Below are 19946 nucleotides of genomic sequence, written 5' to 3'. Positions count from 1 at the left end.
CCCGAATTGCGTCCGTGCCGACTGGCACTTCCTGCCTCCGCTTCTACGCGAGATATGTGCATGCCACCTCCCCGCGGTCATCCAAAGAGCAGTGGCTGAATCACTCCGAGTCGTCAGCGGGTGCAATCACTACACATGTGTTCACGACGCCTCGCGGAACACCTAGTTTCCGCGAGGGCGGGGTCGTCGCACTGCACTGATGCGGGAACGTGGTCCTGACTCTCCCGGGAAGTCGAATAGCAGGCACGACACCTATCATGAGCATCGAAGATACGCCAGCACGGTGCGTGAAGCTTCTGATTCGCATGCGACCCGTGCGCACGGTGCAAATCAATCTATTCGACGGCTAATTGTGACACCGTTTCTGCCGCATCCGAGCATGAATGATGCAGATCCCTCTGGCATTTGGTGATGTCTGCAGCGGCGGCGCAGAAAGACTCGCCACACGGCGGTTTATGCGTGACAGTTGCCCAAAGACAGTAACGAAAATGTAATGATACTATGTAGACGTACCTATGTGACCGTAAAACCACACTCCGGCCGGCCACATTGTAGGAACCGTGGTTTGCCTGGCGGAATCTGGCAAAACGGGCGGTGCTTTAGCCGTCTCAGAGCCCTCCGAGATCGTCGACTGAATGTCGGGCATGACTGTGTATTGACAAGATCGTCTTGCAGGCGAAGCACAGTAGGTAATCCAGAGTAAGAAGAACAGAGGGGGACCACGACCTAGCAAGAGGCCGAGCAGCGGAATGTGCGGCCGTTTCTGCACGTTGTTCCACCAAAATTGCGCTCATACACAGGAAGGGAAGCACAAAGCAGGGGCTCAGAGATTGAAGGATTGACAATTTGGGGTAAGCAAAGAGATGCGACACTCTGAGCCGGTCACTTGAACGGTGTCACAGACGTGCAGCTGGCAGCTGCCAACCCGGACTCGGAAGGGCTGTGGCTGAAGGTTGCGTTGTGGCGTGTCGCGAGCGCTCAAGCGCTTCACCGTGACGATCAGCACTGTACTACTAGTAGGCCGCCGATAGCTCACAAATCATGGCCGTCAATGGGTACAGTGTTCGTACACCACTTGATTATAGTCAGTACTGATCTGTTTCATCCATAGGTCCATCATGCCAGTTATACCTGAACTCAGTATCATCACGGTTTACGTCAGTTCCAAGTCACGCAGTTCACCCCCAATACTAGTATCAACGTTAGTATCCTTAGGTCGTTCTCTACTGTGTGGTACATCATTGTTATACAGTACTCTCCGGCTATCATTGGAGTAACAAAGCAGAGACGGGATGGGTATACAGTGTACACACCGTATACCGCGTAGATAACTTGAACAGATTACCTCGACTACTATATTGGGTAAGCAATACAGTATTCTGCGACTACAAGCTCACTCAGGGTGCACCATAGGTCTTTGCCACGCAAATGTGACAAACAGGCCTGTGACAGAACTATTGTGAGTGAATTTGTTGCCAATCAGAGTCCTAAGTGATGAGCCTACTGTGTTTAAACCTCCCTATCTCGCTCTGAACCTGTCAGAATTGTTAGTGATGGTCACAGAAGCTGGCTATATAGGGTATGTAAGTTCTGTTCACGTTAAGTGGCATCTGGAAGACAGTATTCAAGTTGTTCGGCCTGATCAATGCTTGAGGCCATACTCAGTGAGGAATATTGAATCAAATCAATTCTCATGTCAGCTGCCATGCCTGAACCTCTGAATTGATCAGAATAAGTGATTGATGCAGATTGTGAGTTGCACACGACCGAAGAGGCACCAGACTGAACAGACACTTGTGGCGGTGGCGGCGGCACTTACTAGAGGCGAAGATCGGGGTGTGCCATGCACATACCCGAATAACCCTCAAACTCTCACATCAGTAGACTGTCAGTGGAGCCGAGCACCAGCAATATAAAGGTCAGAGGGGGGCTCAATTCCACAGACCTCCATTATGCTCCCCCGCTGGACCGGCAGTCCAAGCATCGGTGAGTATGTCCATCCGTCATGGTGATCACCTCCATTCAATACTAGTACCAAGGCTTACCGCGGCCATCACCCTGATCTCAGATCATTCCAGCGACCGCCACAAACATGTGGTGATAACATAGAGAGTAATGGTGAGTAGATGTCTTTCTTGCATAGTACAAGTGATCATACTCACCATTCCCTTCCATCTAGACAGACTTCTGTGGATGATCTCGCAGAACATGAGTGCCCGTGCGCCGCGAGTGTACACACGGTGGGTCACTTCCCGATATAGCAACACGTTATTCACCGTAGCGCCTAGAATGTAGTAGTCACTCTACCCCGAAGAGCGATCGAGCTGAACCTCGACGCTGCGAGTTGTATGCGCGTGGCTGCATTCCCGCGCAATAGACACGCGGTAAGTGTCTCTCCCTATGCACGCCAGAGATGTCTTGACTGACTGTCGAGGCTCAGGACCATTGATGACAGACTGCACGCCTTCATCTGATGGTAAGCCGGCACTGTATGGGTCAAGCTCGCCGCTGCTATCGAGCTACGGCCCAGCAGGGCCCTGGCCACGCTCCGCTCCCACGCGATTGTACAGGCAGCCCATATGCACACGTTCACGGAGCGAAGGACAAGCTTCGAGACGGCGGGATGTTGACAGGTATGCGAGACGTCATGTGCGAAACGTCAATGAATGCTCGACCGCTTATGGATAGATGGAGGCTCACCGCACCAAGTCGGGAAGGCTGATGAACGACTGCGTTGCTAGATCCGGTCTTGTTGTGAGTGCTGTCAGCCCTGCCGCCACCTTGCATACATATGTGCTGACCGTCTGGTTAGTTACATGTATCCGATGCATACTTGAATTTATATATGCCGTCTCAACTTGTGATACTTACGCGCCCTTTCGGGGGTGGACGTCCCACCCGTTGCGCGGTACATCAGTGCGGCTGTCCGTGCCGTGAGGTGGGTGCTCGAGTGGAGTTAGCAATGGCCAGCCGCCCGAACTGTCCACGTCAACCGCAGCGCAGGTGGCTGGCAGGGCGCAAGTGCGACAACTTGAAGCGGTTGAACCTCTGCATGACTATTGGGTCAGTGATAACGACGGCTACCATCGTGCTTCTGCTCGGCGAGCAGCATTTGCGCACGTCACATCGTGATTCTGCGTTCAAAAGAACGAGGCGTACTGCGACGCGACATATGAGGTGAGCAACAACATTGTGCTATTGATCTTCCTCCACTCATGCTCGTAGTCACGAACAGCGCATCAGGGGCGTGGTGTAGCCTCGGCCGTCATGGCTGTACGCCGGTTCCGGCCCACTGGCTTGCCCTCGCACCCTGTACGTGCATCAAAGCGCGGTGAGCACGGTACATATGCCAGTTGAGATCGTTCGTTCAAGCACCGAAGCCGGGATGGCAATGTATATATAGAATGGCGTCCGGCGAGCGACGTGTCATGGCCAAGGTACGTAGCGAGCGGCGATCCCTCTCTTGCAATGTGCTGACGAGCCTATTGCAGAATCTTGCTTGCCGGCGAGGGTGCGCAAGGAGCGCGCCAGTGCTCCCGTCCATCTTGTGTACGTACGCCTCGTTTCTGGACCCCAGGTCGAGCTCGCCGTAGTCGGGTATGACGATGTGTGTATGTATCGTGTCCCCGCGAGCGAGGTGCTGCAACGGTACGTAGAAAGACGCCCACGCATGCGTAGCTGACGGCTGACATCACGCTTGGCAGTGAGCACCGATACCGCGTCCAATCCCAGTCGATACGGTGCAAGCACTGAGCCTCGCCATGCGGCGCGTTGGCGCTGCGTCACAGTACGCGCTGCGCACTCATGGCCTGCAACGACCGCTCTACGCCCGGGATCGGCAATGTATGTATGTATCGACGCCCCGCGAGCGGCATGTCAATGAGGGTACGTACACAGTTCACTTGACCGCGCGGATGCGGCGGCTGCCTCTGATTTGACGGCTGACACGTTCTCTGGGCAGGCATTACGTCCGTGCCTCGGGCTGTGCTCTTGACTCTCGGCCCCCTAGGTATTTGTGCCGACAGCGGATCGGCGATGTATGTATGTTTCGACGTCCCGCGAGCGAAGGTGTCAGCGTCGGTCCATTGCTGTGAACATCGCGTGGACTCACCTAGAACGGCTGCTATCAGGAAGGTATGTCGATGCATCACCACATCCGATTTTCTGCACGAGCTGACTACGCGCAGGCCCAGCTACGCGGACAGGTATGTATGTGTGCTCGTTCGACATGCGCCAGATGTTGACGGGGTCCTGCGGACATGGTGAGCGAGTTGGTCATTCACGTATTGTGCGAGTGCTGATGGTCGTCGAGGCTGTGCGTCGACACCGACGTTCACCGTCGGCTGCTTGAACATTGTGGGACGCGCACGGCAATGTAACGACGTATCGCCATCCGGCGACTCGTGACGCTTCCAAGAGTGCGCAGGCCGGCCGTTGGACGTAGCGGTACAATTCCCGCGAGTCGGATACGTGAGCAGATGGCCGAGCTCTGCCTACAAGTGGTTGTGCATGGTGAGTGACCGAGCTGTATTTGTGAGCGTGCCATTCGCTGACGTCGACTACACGCTGGTGTGATGCTGTCTGTGTGCCACCCGACAACCGGGACGCGCACGACGATCGACGGATGATCGAGCCTGCAGCTCTTGAACGTGCAAGGCGGCAAGGGCGGTTGGCACGAAGGCGCGTATCGCCTCGTCAGTCCCGGAGCGAGCGGTTGTCGACGACAGGCGGGCGACGGCGCATGGCGGGACATGGCTCCCTGATGCATGTGGACGTTTGCTGCTAGGTGGTCGGTGCCGCGCGCGTGGAAAGCGGTGAGTCAGAGGGAGGGGCCTTTATTTTTGTCACTACAGATGTACATACCGGACCCCGTTGCGCGAATACACGAAAGGCACCCGAACTCAATAAACTGCGAGCTCCCTGCGGGGAGGGGAATCTATGGGCAAAAAAACACAAGTTTTTTCGCGGACTTGGGGCGCTTTTCACCTTTTTTGCCTTTCCCCAGCCAGTCTCTGCCCTCCGTCGTAAGCAGCCGTCAATCTCCTGCGACGATCCCCGCCCCGCTCGCACCGTCAGCTGACACACCCGTCTCGTGTCCTCGTCGGCCAACCGGATCGCGCCCTCGGCGGTCGCGTACATCTGGACAAGCAGCTGCGCGATGGTGGACTTGCCCGACCCGGAGCCGCCGACGATGAACAATGTCTCGTTCGAGGGGAGGAAGATCGACACGTCCTGGAGGACCGGCATCGTCGGCCGGCTGGGGTACGCGAACGTGACGCCGTCAAGCTCAAATTCGCCGCGGCACTTGGCCGGGACGATCTTGCGGATGTGCGTCGGACGCCTCGTGGGCTTCAGGGGCGCGTGGACGGTCGAGTTCGACTGTGCAATGGGCGAGGCCGGGGCGGACTCCACGAGAGTCAAGAGCGCGGCCATGGAGAACTTGCCCTTGCTGAGCACAATCAGCTGCGGGATGCACATCTGCAGGTTACTAGTCGCGATGAGACACGCCCAGAAGACCGACATCACGGCGCCGGGAGTGATCGTCCCGTCGCGCACGAGCTTCGAGCCGAACCAGAAGCCCTGCACGAACATCGCCATCATAACGAATTGCCCGAGGCTGGACGTGATGCCCCAGACGGTGATGCACTTGTTCGCCGCAACCTGCATCGCGTCGAGGACGCGGCCGATGGTCTCTTGCTCGTGGGTCTCCGCGTTGAACGCCTTGACCGTGGCGATAGCTGCCACGGCGCGGTCCACCAGAGTGGCTGCAGTGGCGGTGGTAGCGCGCTCGACACCGAGGTGCGCACCGGCGAAGATCTGCGACGCGGTCTGGATGACCATGAGAACCGGGACGGCGGATAGGATGATCAGGGTAAGCGACCACGACTGCACGAAGGCGAGGATGAGGCAGGTAATCGAAGTGGTCAGGTACTGGATGATGAACCCAGACGCGAGCGACGACGCCATCCGGACTTCATCCGTCTCTCTGCAAAGTACTTTAGTGGCTGCACAAAGCCCATGTCCGTCACCACTCACCTGGCAAACTTTGCCATGAGACCACCAGCACCGAGAGGACCATCCCCCTCGGCTACCTGTACCGAGTCCTCCGCACCCATCTTGGTGTCGAACCAGACCATATCCTTGCGCGTGACGGCTGCGTACACTTTCTTGCGGACCGCCATCAGGTTCCGCTCGCCTGTCCAGATCCACAGGCTCGAGGTGATGCTGCTGAGTGCGAGCGCGCCCGCGGCCAAGCCGACAAGCTCGAGCGCGGCAAGGCTGACACCGTGCAGCAGGCTGGTCTTCGCAGACTCGGAGGGGTTCGGGGTAGTCGGGAAGTTGGCGAACGCGTTGAAAGACTCGCCGACGACGTATGTCATGAAAGGAGCGACGCCTCCGGCGAGCATCGAAGTGAGAATGGCGGGCAGGACGATCAGGTAGAAGTCACGCCTCGAGACCAACGAGAAGAGCAGACGAATCGACGGTTGGGGTGGTGGGCATTCTGGCGTAGAGTTGGATGGTGTCGCTGATGATACATTGACAGTGGTGGTGGATTCGAGGTTCTGCTCGAGGTCGAAAGTAGAGGCGTTAGGTGTCATTGGGGTCGTAGCAGGCATGGCGAGAGTGTCGAATGCGAGGCTCGTCTGGCGACGGCGCACGCGAACAGATGTCGCAGGATGAAGAGAGCGAAGGGGAGAATGGGAAGACACTCGGGGCAGCCATGGCTTTTGTCAATTGTCTTTTGCATTGCTGCAGACAATAGCAGGACAATAGGAGCGCGTCCGGGTCGCGTGTAGGCGCCCACCATTGTCGCGTCGCGCCTTCCCACGCAGAGACAATAGCGTCGGCGTCTAACGGAGCTAGCGCCCGCCCGCCCGCGTCAAGCGCGCCAAAGCGAATCAATGTTGCACACGCCGACGAGCGACGGTTCACAGCCTGAGTCACTGACACACCAAAGCGTTAGTCCAGGGAATGCGCAGGCGTTGTCAGGGGGAACACAACTCACCGCTGCGTCTCCCTTGACTCACTGTGTCGGGGCAGCCTGGGTACGGGAAAAGGCAAAGTTTTGAAGCCAAGTCCATATGTCGCCCGAATACTTGACGGAGAATGACTCCACGCTCAATCGCCTATGCCGTGGTTTTACTAGACTGGTAGTCTGCCCATGCGAGTGCATCCAGGAGTCGCCCCTTGATCGACGCTTACCCGAAGGCGAGTCGTCTGGGACCCACACCCCCCTTTGTACCTGACGTGAGTCTGTCGCATCCCCAATTTGGCACGGACATATCGGCTCACTGAGCATGCTCTTGGGCTGCAGCGGTTGCCGTTGACTCGGATAGACATGATGGCCTATTCCTTGCCGAACCGAGTCAGTCGTCCGGATGTATGAGCAGATGTAGTAGTTGCCCGTTCACCCATGTGCGTCCACCCATCCTAGTAACCTCCAATCATTCCTCCCCGCTTCCGTCTCGTCAAGTAGACTCGCATATATGCTGCACGAGGCAGCACTCTACATGCGATCTACGTGGAGTTGACGCACATTCGTCGGAATATATGCGCACTCACTAGTTTCAATAACTCTCAGGTCTCAATAACTCCCAGATCTCTCCGCCATCTCAGTCTGTGCGTTGTAAGCACTTTTATTAGAAGTAGCATAATAACTGACCTTCGAAACAGGCCTCCACAGTTCTGGATTCGAGACGAGGGCGCGCGGGCGCAGAACATGGATGTCAAAAGGAGAGTGCCGTTCACTGAGCTCTCGAGTTGCTCGGTTCGACGCGATGTGACACGTCAGGTCACGGGCTGACGTCAGAAGGAGGAGGGTACGTAGGAGGGGGGTCGGGAATCGACGCGACAATATGCTCAAAAAACACACAGATTAGCCCGTTTATGGATGCAACACTTACCTGGAGGTAATTCTAAGTTTTCGTGCAGTGATTTCTTCTACACGACGGATCCCGTCCCCGGTACACATCCATCGATACTTAGACATGGCTTTCATAACGCCGAACGGTCACTACGTCCCCTAACCCTGCCTTGGGGTTCGCGAAATCACATGATCCTTCGTAAGGACTTTGACAATAAGTAACTTAATGACCGCCGGCACTGCCACTGCCACTGCCTGTCTCATCCCCACGCAACCAATTCTTATGTATAGCGATACAGACGTACAGTTTCCTTTCCAATGGTAACATGACAAGAACACGAGTCTACCAAACTAATACACGAGTTGACCGCTACAGAACTCTCAGACTCCGAGAACGACGACGGCGGGGAAAACGAACGACTCACCCATCAACGAAGTACTCCTGGCCGGTCATGTAGCTCGCATGGTCGGACAGCAGGAGCAGCGTCTGCGGCGCCATCTCATGCGGATGTGCGAACCGGCCGAGCGGCACGCCGCCCGCCTGGTGGTCCCTGACAGACTTCTCCATGCCGGAGGTTTGGTCGGTATCGACTGCGGAGTGACCATCAGTCAGTGCCGCGACGGGGACATGAAGTGAGGGCCTCACCATATCCTGGGCAGACAGCGTTCACGCGGATGTTATACTGCGCCCACTCGGACGCAAGGCCCTTCACGAGGTTCGACACGGCCGCTTTCGATGAGTTGTAGAATACCTACAGGGTGTTCATCGTGTTAGCAATGAAAAACATTCGGCTCGTGAGTCTTGAGCGGCCGTACCTGTGTGAGCGGCTTGCCCTGTGCAACTCGGTTGATGATCTGCGAGCTCATGCTAGACACGATCACCATCGATCCGCCCTGGTACTTGCTGTCGACCCAAAGACGCGCGGCGGCCTGCGCGGCGTTGAACACGCCGAGCACGTTCACGGTGTACACCTTGTCGAAGTCCTCCTTCGTCATCTCGAGCGCGGGCTTCACGACCGACACGCCGGCATTCTAGCATTCAATACTGTATGTCGGCTTCACGCCCGCGTGTGAGCATCATAGGGGGGACGCACCGCGACGAGCCCGGTGACCGGACCCATCTCCTCGTTGATCTTCTTGAACGTATTCTGCACCAGCGCGGCGTCAGAGACGTCGCATTGGTATGCCTATATTCGCTGCGCTCAGCGGTCCGCGTCCGTCTCACTATGGCTGACGTCGCACCTTTACTTCCACCCCGTTCTCCTTGGCTATCTGCTTCGCCACGTCTACCGCGTCCTTCGAGCCTCTGTAGATGATCGCGACGCGTGCCCCGGCACCCGCGCACGCCTCCGTGATCGCACGGCCAATTCCACGATTCCCCCCGGTCACTATGATGCTTCTGCCTACGCGCGCCATTCAGTTCCACTCCCCGTCGGAGACAACATTCGCCAACGTACCAGAGAAGTCGAAGGCGAGACCACGCTTCGGGACAGGTGGCATGTCGTTATCGTTCTGCGTCTGCTTGTGCGAGGAGGGAACGAGTGCTCTGAACACAGACTGCATCTCGGCTGCGTGCGCAGAGGTCAGAGCTTTATACGTCGAATGCTGGCCTCGTCATTGTGGCAGACGGTCAGCTAAATAGGTGTGCTTTGACGTCGGGCGAGCCATGGCACACTCAGTAAGCCATGACGCACTCCGAGCCACTGCACGTACGCCAACGCGTGACGTCAGTGCCCATTGTGTGATGAGCATCAGGAGCTGGCCGGGTATGCCGATTGCGGTTGGTAGACGAGAACTTGGAGCGTAAGTGGGCCGGAGTGTCATCAATTGGTGAAGCGTAGTCTGCAGGACGAGAGTCATCGACAATGTCGCACACGCGGAATTCCCACGACACCTTACTTTTTGTTTGACAGTGCTCCAACTTGAATTGTCTCGCCCGACATCAGGAGAGGCGTGGCAGATTCAAGTTAGGGTCTCTCGTAAGTACCGACTCAATGCATGTGTGTGCATTTCAACTGTAAGTACTGCAATTAAAATTATTGTTTCGAGCAGTACGTGGCCAAGCGGAAACTAACCTGCAATTGTCCGATATGTCGCGGAACGTCCCCGTTGGACAAGATGAGATCTGCCGTCACTACTCTGAAGACGCAAAAGCCGAGGCTACACAGTGATTTCTTGAACTCTGAACGAGATGAACAGACTCGACGTACAGGTCTAGTGGTACCATGGTGATGCTAAGATCGGTAGAGTGGTACCCATACGTCGCGGTTTCTGGCCTGCGTCGAGGGAGGATGATGAAGCGATGTCGCGTCGGCCTGCAGACGTATACCTCGGGCGTCGCTCGGCCAGGAACGGAGACTGTGAGAGGCGGCAGGGGCCACCATCATGATTGCGGGATGAATGGCAACTTCTCCAGGCTCCCGATTGGCGACTGGGGCACAGGACGAACATGTTGCAGCAGGAAAAAATGGCTCATGAGTGCGCGGTGGACTTGTATCCCAGGCTGCATAATCCTGTCAGACGTGGGCAACAGTGATGACGATCGAAGTCAGGTACGCGAGCTACTTCCATTTTGAGCGAGGTGGGAGTCGAGATTCGGTCGCCAAGGCGCCAAGGCGCCGAGCGCCAGATCCGAGATATATCACATGCCAAAGACGTTTCCGTGATGTTCGGAAGAGGACTGCGCACGGGCGGCGGCCACCCGCTCGACGCTCGCGAGTCGTACGTGTCTCGAGCAGAAACGTACGCGTTCTCCGGCTGGGCTGTGCGGTGATACACGAGCTCCGAGCCGGTGTGCGCCCGTCAGTTCTGTCGACTATGTTTGTGGCGGGATGCCATGAGAACGGATAACAATCTAATGCGACACCGCTCCGTTCAAGTTCTCTCGCTTCTGTCTATGTTTGACATTGGTCTAACATCATGATCACAGTCTGCGGCCCGGCTTATGCATCTTACTCATTGCGAATTCTCGATTCGGAGGACACTTCCGCGCGTGGGGAGATGCGTCCGAGCCCCCCAACACGACGTCGCCAGCCTGACCGTCCAGCTACCTACCACTGGCCGCACACCTTCAATGGCCGTCTTCTCTTCCGCAGGGACCTCGCCGCGCAGGGCCAACCGAAGATGCGCTTCCTCGCACGGTGTAACACACGGTAGCATATCGTGCGGCGGTGATCTCAGACACCTTCTAGACACTACGTGCTCCAGGTGGCAGAAAGCACATGCAGGTGTGCTACTAGGAGGCTGCAACGTGCCACAGACCGATAGCGGGCCCGGTAACAGAGACGCCGGACGATGTAGCAGCCTCGATGCTCTGGCGTAATAAAACGGCGCAGGTACACAGAGGTACACACTGCGTATGGCAAATGTTCGTGACAGATGATCGTGGACCACTGGCAGCGCCGCTACAGCGAGTGCGACGGGCTCTGCATGGACTAGTTCAAGATGTCGACGGAGTAAGTGTGGCATCCCCTGCCTCCACGCAGTCGCAGTCAAGGAACCACGTTGTACGTCCCCTTGAATGATATTCGTGATACTCATACTACAGATGATTGGCTTCACACTCACAGTTACGGGCAAATTCTTAGTGAGGGACGACTCGTATGTCAAAGCTCACCCAATATGTCTTGGCAGCCACTGTCAGCAATTGGTATATGTCAACATAGCGGTGATGATTAATCGATTCACGCCTCATGGGTACGCGTCGCCCGGCACGAGTCCGCGAACTAGTATGTTCTAGCAGCAGCAGTGACTTAGTGATCATTCAGCTACCTCGTCGCTGCGGAAAACACATGCCAGTGGTCTTGCCTTGCATGCTATCGTTCGACGATCGCGAAGGTCGACTGCGGTGGATGGTGTCAATGTCTTTGGCATTTCGGACGCCGCATGTCGGATGCGGCGGAACCGCACCTCCGCTCTATTGGCGGTGGACAATGTCAATTGAGCGTCATGACGAGTCACCCCACATACCCCAGAAGACGCGCGGGGTGTTATGAGTTTTAGGTTCACGGTGCGGTCATCACGGAAAACAAATTCAGACTGAATACGCACAGAAATATGTGCGGGCGAGATTCTTCCGCGAGAGGCGTTTACTCATCTCGGATATCCGGCCATCTGTAGCGCGGTCACAATCATAACGCGCGTGTTCCTGCAAGGCACCACGCTGTGAAGACCTTGACGAGTTCATACGGCGGCCTGGGTGGTGGAACTGGTATGCTGAGTGGTGTGATAGACGAGGACCGTGTTCTTTCTAATCTAGTCTCAAGCAGATTTGTATGAGCAGCCGCACAAGGTAATTCCCGTGTCCCCGGGAATCGGGGTTGAGTACTGAGTCAAGACTTGTAAGCTATCTGGCCCGCAACGGCGCTTCCTGTTGACAAGGACGACGAGGCACCTGGTAGTTCGCGACCCTTCGTGGCTGCATCGAAGCCAGAAGATCTATCGGTGCGGGATTGATGGTCATGGGGCCAGCGACGGGCGTTGTGTACCGTTGTAGGTCCCCCAGCGGATCTGAGAGGCGGCTGACTGCTGGATGGTGACGCGCGGCCGCCTATGTACGCGACGGTAAGTAATGAAACATTAATATCGCAGTAAGGCCCAGGCGATTCGTCAGACATGGCCCGGGGCGGGTGTGTCAGCGGAATTGCGAGAGCGGAGAAGAGGCCCGGGCGCGGGCCTGGCTGCGTTTGACTGGTCCGGGATTAGTCGAGGACCCACGGGGCGCGCTGATTGGCTGGCGGTGATGCGGAGCGCAAAGACGGGGCGATGCGATCTAATCAAGCCACAGCCGGGCGCCAACGAGCGCTGCTGCCGCTTTTCCGCGCGTCCAGTTTCCGCACCCGTCAGCCACATATATAAGGATTCAAGCCGCCGGAATCGATGCTTGGCCCGCTATACCGTACTCCCCTCCGTAGTCCCTCGGTCCGCCATGGATCCCGCCCAACTTCACGACGTGAACAGCGGCGACAAGCTGCCCGAGGTGCCCCTCGGCACCTCGACTGCAGCCGCCTATGCAAACGCTGCCCTCCACAATCTCAGCGTCTCCCACCACGATGAATCCCATGAACTCCGGGCCCCTAATGATGCCAACGAGGACGAGCGGCATAGACATGTCTCTGTTGGTCACTTTGACCCCGATGGTGTAGACCAGCTCAAGCGCACCATGTCCCGCATGTCCGCTGGTCAACGAAGCACTGGTCAACGCAGCGAGAAGCGGGGCGCGACCGCAGCGAGCCTCCTCCCGACTCACGCATCTCACCGTTCGGACGAGTCCTCGGAGCACACGCTCTCGGGAGATGGACCGTTCGATTTTGAGAAGACGCTCCAGCAAACGGTCCGACGGTGCGTCGCGATCCTTTCCTCGTTCCAAGGTCAGTCACACTGACCGGTGCTTAGGTTGGACGAGTCCGACATCAAGCGGCGTGAACTCGGTGTCGTATTTGACGGTCTCCGAGTCGTCGGCCTGGGAGCATCTGTCAGCTACCAGCCAACGCTCGGCTCGACTCTGAATCCGTTTAATGTGCTTGAGACAATCAAGAAGCTCCGCCACCCCCCTGTCAAAGACATCCTCAGCGGTTTCGAAGGCTGCGTCAAACCAGGCGAAATGCTGCGTACGTCTGGACCTATCACGCGTAAGCTGTCTGATCCGCTGATGACTTTATTGTGATAGTGGTCCTCGGGCGCCCGGGCGCGGGCTGCAGCACACTGCTCAAGACGCTCGCCAATCAGCGCCAGGATTACCACCAGGTCCTCGGCGATGTGTGGTACGACGACTTCACCCCGCAGGAGATCGCGAAGCACTACCGCGGCGACATCCAGTACAGCCCCGAGGACGACGTGCACTTTGCGACAATGACCGTCCGACAGACGCTCGACTTTGCCGCGAAGACGCGCACCCCGCATACACGCCTGAACGAGACGCGCGAGCAGCACCGTGACAAGATGATTGATGTCCTCACGACCATCTTCGGTCTGCGGCACGTCAAGGACACGCTCGTGGGCGATGCGAGCATTAGGGGTGTCAGCGGTGGAGAGAAGAAGCGTGTCTCAATCAGCGAGGTCCTTGCCGCGCGCAGTCTCCTGACGTCCTGGGACAAGTACGTTGCTCTCGAATTTTTTTCGCCGTCATACTCACCGTGTCCTTTGACAGCTCCACCCGTGGTCTCGATGCGTCAACCGCGCTGGAATTCGTCCGGGCGCTCCGCCTCGCGACGGACATCGCCCGCGTCTCCACCATCGTGTCGATCTACCAGGCCGGCGAGCAGCTGTACCAGCTCTTCGACAAGGTCTGCGTGATCTACGAGGGCAAGATGGCGTACTTCGGGCCCGCCTCCCGCGCGCGGCAGTACTTCATCGACATGGGGTACGAGCCCGCGAACCGGCAGACCACCGCGGACTTCCTCGTCGCGGTCACGGACCCGAACGGGCGCATCCCGCGCGCGGACTTCCAGGGCCCGCCGCCCCCGCGCACGGCGGACGAGTTCGCTGCGTACTTCAAGAACAGCGCGTTGGGCCGCGTGAACCGCGAGGACATGCGGCAGTACCGCGAGCAGTCCAGCGGGATGCAGGAGAAGAAGCAGATGTACCGGATGAGCCACCGCGCGGAACACGCGAAGACCACCCAGAAGAAGAGCCCGTACATCATCTCGATCCCGATGCAGGCGCGGGCCCTCATGCTGCGCCGCTGGCAGATCATCCAGGGCGCGAAGGCTACCCAGGTCATCCAGGCGTTGAGTTTCGTCCTCCAGGCGATCATCGTCGGCACGATTTTCTTGCGGCTGGACAACAACACTGCGACGTTCTTCTCCAAGGGCGGTGTTCTTTTCTTGTGAGTATTAAAGCTGATAGTGTGGCGTTACCTTCTGACGTGGACGACCATAGCGCACTCTTGTTTGCGGCACTCTCGACCATGGCGGAAATCCCGGCACTCTTCATTCAAAGGCCCATCGTACAGCGGCACTCACGGGCGGCGATGTACCACCCGTTCGTCGAGTCACTGGCGCTGACACTCGTTGACATTCCGATCACCATTCTTACGCTCGTTCTGTTCACTATAATTCTCTATTTCCTCGTCGGTCTGCAAGAGGATGCGGGCAAGTTCTTGTAAGTGTCAAGTGCCTTTGCGTCGTTGCGTTGACTCACGGACGTTTAGCATCTTCCTGCTGTTCGTCTTCGCTATGACGATCACGATGAAGGGCTGGTTCCGTGCGCTCGCTGCGCTGTTCGCGAGCGCCGCTCCCGCCCAGGCTGTCGCCGGTGTCTCGGTCTTGATCCTGACCCTCTACACGGGCTACACTATCCCCCAGCCGTCCATGATCGGAGCTCTGCGCTGGATCACCTACATCAACGTAAGTGCACTTCTGTCCGGCACGTCATTCGATCGCAACACTGACTAATTCACCCCACAGCCACTGAAATACGGCTTCGAGGCGCTCGTAGTCAACGAGTTCCAAGGCCTCAATGCGGCTTGTGCCCAGATCGTCCCGTCCGGTGCAGGGTACGAGAGCGTATCGATTGCGAACCAGGTCTGCACGACGGTCGGGTCTGTCCCCGGACAGGCGGAGGTCAGCGGTATGAACTACGTCGAGCTGTCGTACGGCTACTCGTTCAGCCACCTCTGGCGCAATTTCGGCGTCATCTGTGCGTTCGGCATAGGCTTCATCGGGATCCTCCTGGCTCTCTCCGAATTCAACCTCAGCGTCGCGGGCGACTCGTCTGTCACGCTCTTCAAGCGCGGCGCCAAGTTCAACCTCGACCAGCCCAAGGGCGACGTGGACGAGGAGAAGACCGGCGACGCGATCGGCAGTGACGGGGCCTCGACGCGTCGCAACGCGGAGGGCGTGTCGGAGGAAGCACAGAAGGCTATGGAGGACGTGCCCGCGGGCAAGAACACTTTCTCGTTCGAGAATCTGACGTACGTCGTGCCGGTCCAGGGTGGCCACCGGAAGCTCTTGGACAACGTCTCTGGTTATGTCGCTCCCGGCAAGCTGACCGCTCTTATGGGCGAGTCTGGCGCTGGTAAGACGACGCTGCTGAACGTGCTCTCCGAGCGCACGAGCGGCGGCGTTGTCACGGGCGATCGCCTCATGAACGGCCAGGCGCTCCCGTCAGACTTCCGATCGCAGACGTAAGTGCTTCATTATGAACGTATCCCCGAGGACCTTGCTCACTGCGCGTTATGCAGCGGCTACGTACAGCAGATGGACACTCACCTCCCCACCGCCACCGTGCGCGAGGCACTCCTGTTTTCTGCTAAGCTCCGCCAGCCCGCCTCCGTCCCGATCGCCGAGAAAGAGGCTTGGGTCGACAAGTGTCTGAAGATGTGCGGTCTCGAGGAGCACGCGGATGCCGTCGTCGGCTCTCTGGGCGTCGAGCATCGTAAGCGCACGACAATCGGTGTTGAGCTCGTCGCGAAGCCGTCCCTGATCTTCTTGGACGAGCCTACCTCCGGTCTTGACTCGCAGAGCGCTTGGGCCATCGTCTGTTTCCTCAGGAGTCTGGCGGATGCGGGCCAGTCTATCGTTTGCACGTACGTGACTTACGGCAGGTTATATTGGTGTTCAATTACTGATGTATTTCCTCGTTCAGTATCCACCAACCGTCTGCGGAACTGTTCGAGGTGTTCGACCGTTTGCTCTTGTTGCGCAAGGGTGGCCAGACTGTCTACTTTGGCGATCTTGGCCACAAGTCCACGACGCTTATCAACTACTTCGAGACTCACGGCGGCAGGCATTGTACGGACGATGAGAACCCGTAAGTGGTCGTGTAGTGCGTGTTGGATATTGAGCCGACGCTCACCATTGCTTTCAGGGCCGAGTACATCTTGGATGCTATTGGTGCGGGTGCCACGGCGACGACGGACGTTGACTGGCACGACGCCTGGGGGAAGTCGCAGGAAGCGCAGACTATCAACAGCGAACTCGAGCAGATCCACGCTGAGGCGAGCCAACGCCCGCCCGTTCAGGCTTCCATGACCCGCGCGTTCCCGACACGATGGGGCTACCAGTTGTGTACCCTGCTCTACCGCGATGCTCAGAACCGCTGGCGGGACCCGTCGTACATGATGGCGAAGCTCGGCGTCAACATCGCGTCCGGTCTGCTCATCGGCTTCACGTTCTTCAAGGCCAAGGACAGCATCCAGGGCACGCAGAACAAGCTCTTCGCGATCTTCATGTCGACCATTCTCTCCGTGCCACTCTCGAACCAGCTGCAGGTGCCGTTCCTTGACTCGCGCAAGATCTACGAGATTCGCGAGAGCCACAGCAGCATGTACAGCTGGACCGCCTTCCTCACGTCGCAGATCCTCGTCGAGATCCCGTGGAACATTCTTGGCTCGACGCTGTACTTCCTCTGCTGGTACTGGACTGTCGGTTTCCCGAGTGACCGCGGCGGGTTCACATACCTCATGCTCGGCATCGTCTTCCCGCTGTACTACACCACTATCGGCCAGGCCGTCGCCGCGATGACCCCGAACGCGGAGATTGCAGCGCTTGTGTTCAGTTTCCTGTTCTCGTTCGTGCTGTCATTGTGAGTGTCTTCGTTTCATCATAGGTGTTGCCCATGTCCTAATGCGCTGCACAGCGATGGTGTCTTGCAGCCCTTCCGGGAGCTCGGCTGGTGGCAGTGGATGTACCGTCTCTCGCCCTTCACCTACCTCATTGAAGCGCTGCTCGGGCAGGCCATCGGGCACAGTAACATCACCTGCTCGTCTACGGAGCTCGTGACGATCAACCCACCGTCGGGCTCGACGTGTGGGAGCTACATGGGTCCGTTCATCCAGTCCGCCGGCGGGTACCTCACGAACGAGGACGCGACGAGCGCGTGTGAGTACTGTGCGTACCGCACGACGGACGCGTTCCTCGGCGAGAGCTTCAACATCTACTACTCGAACCACTGGCGCGACTTTGGTATCTGCATCGCGTACATTGCTTTCAACGTGAGTGCCGCTTTCCATTGTGAAGCGGGCTGCATACTGATGGTGTTAATCCAGATTGCTTGCATCTTCGCGTTCTCGTGGCTCTTCCGCTTCAGGTCTGGAAGCATGATTGGATGGATCAAGAAGCGCATCGCTCGTAGAAACTAGACTTTATCTTTCCCTTCCCGTATCTTCCAAGTAATATCCAATGGACTATCATTTCAAGACGCAGTTTCTCGCAATCCGTATCTCAGAATGTCACACATACCTAGATTAACATACGGCATCTCATGTAGAATTATGGCACTATGATCTAATGAAGATCTGCTCGTTCGTTTTGCGTCTTTGGATGAAAGAAACTTCTTGTATTAGCAATCGATGCCTGACAGTTGTCCAGGGAATGGAAATCGGGCAAACAGTATCATTATGAACGTTTCAGTATTGTACGTTCGTACGCGACACCCCAACGCACGTACATCCTTCGAGTCTGTCGTGCTACTGGAAGTCAATGCCTACTACCTTCCTCCCCCTCTTCCGCGGGACTCACCCTCAGGTCTTTCGTCCATCTTCCTAGCACACTGGGTGTTCGCGACGCAGCGTCGCTCTCGGTAGCAGTAGTGCCCTCTGCCCGAGGACGCGCCGCGTATGCCTGCGCTGCGTGTTCACGCGCAAGCCGGATGTTCGTGATGCTCCGCGCGACCGCAGGTGAGACTCCGCCGCGAGGCGGGGGCGGGATCGTACGGGGAAGCTCGGTGCCGCTCGGCACTTGCCCAGGGGCAGGCCTGCTAGGAAGGGCCGCGCCGGCGAGTGGGAGAGGCGTGGAGACGGGGACGTGGCTCAGGGTGGGGCATGAGGCACGAGTCGAGACGAGGCACCGGGGCACTCTGGTGAGTGCTGGAAATTGGAGCATGGGCTCCGGGGAGGGTTCAAGCTCAAGGCACGAGTCGAGGAATACGTCAGGCTGGGACTTCTCCAGTCCAGCGGCGGTGCCGATTGGAGCCGCGGAAAGTCCCAAACCGACCTGTACGTGGACCTGGTCAGGCGACACGTCCGCAGGCGTCGAACCTCCTTGTTGGTTCCAGGGCAGACATACATCGGGGATGCAGGAAGGTCCGGGGATGTGGGCCACGCAGGCGCGCCCGGAGATATGGGGGACCGGGGCTGAGACGGGGAGCTCTAGAGTGTCGACGAGGGTGTAGTGGTCGGGATCCATTGGTGCCCAGCCGCGGACCTGTGAGTCCACGCTACCATTCCGACCTGAGCTGCGTTGCCAATGATTGTTGTCGGCCGACGTCGACGAAGAGGCTGAAAGAGATAGTTTGGTGCCAATAGAGGTCGAAGTTATGTTGTTCGATAGGCGGTCGGAGAGAATGAACCCTAGAGACATGGCGTTGGCACGCGAGATTTGCGGGGCACCGAGCGTGACCAGCGGTCTAGCTGCTAACCCTATATCGTCTTCAGGGATGTTGATGATATCGGACAGGCTCAGGCTGGGGAGCGTACTCAAGCTAAAGGGCGATTCCTTGATAGCGAAGTCCAAAACATTAGGGCCGGGGTAGACATCATTCGCGACAGGGGAGTTCATAGCGAAGAGGGCAGCAAACCGAACTGCGAACAGAGGGCAACGAGTTGAAGCAGGATCACAAACCCAAGGGCCGCCAGTCTCGCCATGGTATGTATACATCCGAAACTGAGGCTGACGTGTGCTGGCAAGCACACTGTGTAATCTCAGTGAGCCACAACCTCCCCGCTCACACAGGTCAGCCAGCAGTGCGTAAGTCAGCCGCGCACCTACTGCTAGCTTCACGATTCGCTTTGAGAAACGACATCACGTTAGTATGCGTGGTATACGAACCAGCGAGAAGCTCGACCTGCGGAGTCTACACGAGATCATGAAGCAGCCGTACTTTCATGGGCGCAAGGATGCCAAAGTGGAGATAGTCCTCCTACCCGGTCTGCAGGGGCGAAGTGAGGTGGAGGTGGACGAGATAATCGAAGAGCTCACAAATATAATCTGTAACTCGCTCCAACCGTGGTTTGCCCGCGGTATACTCAATGTCTCATGTGTGTAGTAAACGAGGCTACCATGATCAAAGAGTTGAGGTTTAAGCATGTTTGATCGCCGTTTCTTCAATTCCCAGAGAAGTGCGCGCGATGCGTTGCGAGGGT

At 57.4% G+C, this 19946-nt stretch overlaps 4 protein-coding genes across 4 annotated transcripts; 1 reads left to right on the top strand and 3 right to left on the bottom strand.

The window, feature by feature from the left end:
* Nucleotides 1-4462: 4462 nt before the first annotated feature.
* On the bottom strand, nt 4463-6820 carry C8Q71DRAFT_443728 (ABC transporter type 1, transmembrane domain-containing protein). Its single transcript, XM_047918580.1, has 3 exons — nt 6037-6820; nt 4864-5986; nt 4463-4782 (listed from the first exon to the last, which is right to left on the bottom strand). The coding sequence occupies exons 1-3, from the start codon at nt 6615-6617 to the stop codon at nt 4696-4698; spliced, it is 1791 nt and encodes a 596-aa protein (XP_047772735.1). The 5' UTR covers nt 6618-6820; the 3' UTR covers nt 4463-4695.
* A 1395-nt stretch (nt 6821-8215) lies between these two features.
* Nucleotides 8216-9364, bottom strand: C8Q71DRAFT_799794 (uncharacterized protein; the record flags this gene model as incomplete). Its single annotated transcript, XM_047925914.1, has 7 exons — nt 8216-8234; nt 8290-8455; nt 8511-8616; nt 8681-8896; nt 8959-9051; nt 9107-9267; nt 9322-9364. The coding sequence occupies 7 exons, from the start codon at nt 9362-9364 to the stop codon at nt 8216-8218; spliced, it is 804 nt and encodes a 267-aa protein (XP_047772734.1).
* Nucleotides 9365-12684: 3320 nt separating this feature from the next.
* Nucleotides 12685-18172, top strand: C8Q71DRAFT_851793 (pleiotropic drug resistance ABC transporter). The gene is made up of 11 exons (XM_047926771.1): nt 12685-13204; nt 13259-13473; nt 13533-13959; nt 14013-14690; nt 14744-14965; nt 15015-15210; nt 15271-15989; nt 16047-16391; nt 16451-16615; nt 16673-17389; nt 17444-18172. Exons 1-11 carry the CDS (start codon nt 12792-12794, stop codon nt 17943-17945), a joined length of 4599 nt encoding a protein of 1532 aa, XP_047772733.1. The 5' UTR covers nt 12685-12791; the 3' UTR covers nt 17946-18172.
* C8Q71DRAFT_443233 (uncharacterized protein) lies at nt 18079-19592 on the bottom strand. The gene is made up of 2 exons (XM_047918579.1): nt 18325-19592; nt 18079-18272 (listed from the first exon to the last, which is right to left on the bottom strand). The coding sequence occupies exons 1-2, from the start codon at nt 19459-19461 to the stop codon at nt 18213-18215; spliced, it is 1197 nt and encodes a 398-aa protein (XP_047772732.1). The 5' UTR covers nt 19462-19592; the 3' UTR covers nt 18079-18212.
* Nucleotides 19593-19946: the final 354 nt, after the last annotated feature.

This window comes from Rhodofomes roseus, assembly GCF_022264815.1.
Source record: "Rhodofomes roseus strain CIRM-BRFM 1785 chromosome Unknown C8Q71scaffold_41, whole genome shotgun sequence".
Taxonomy (NCBI): Eukaryota; Fungi; Basidiomycota; class Agaricomycetes; order Polyporales; family Fomitopsidaceae; genus Rhodofomes; species Rhodofomes roseus.
This window is presented reverse-complemented; position numbering and strand designations above follow the sequence as displayed.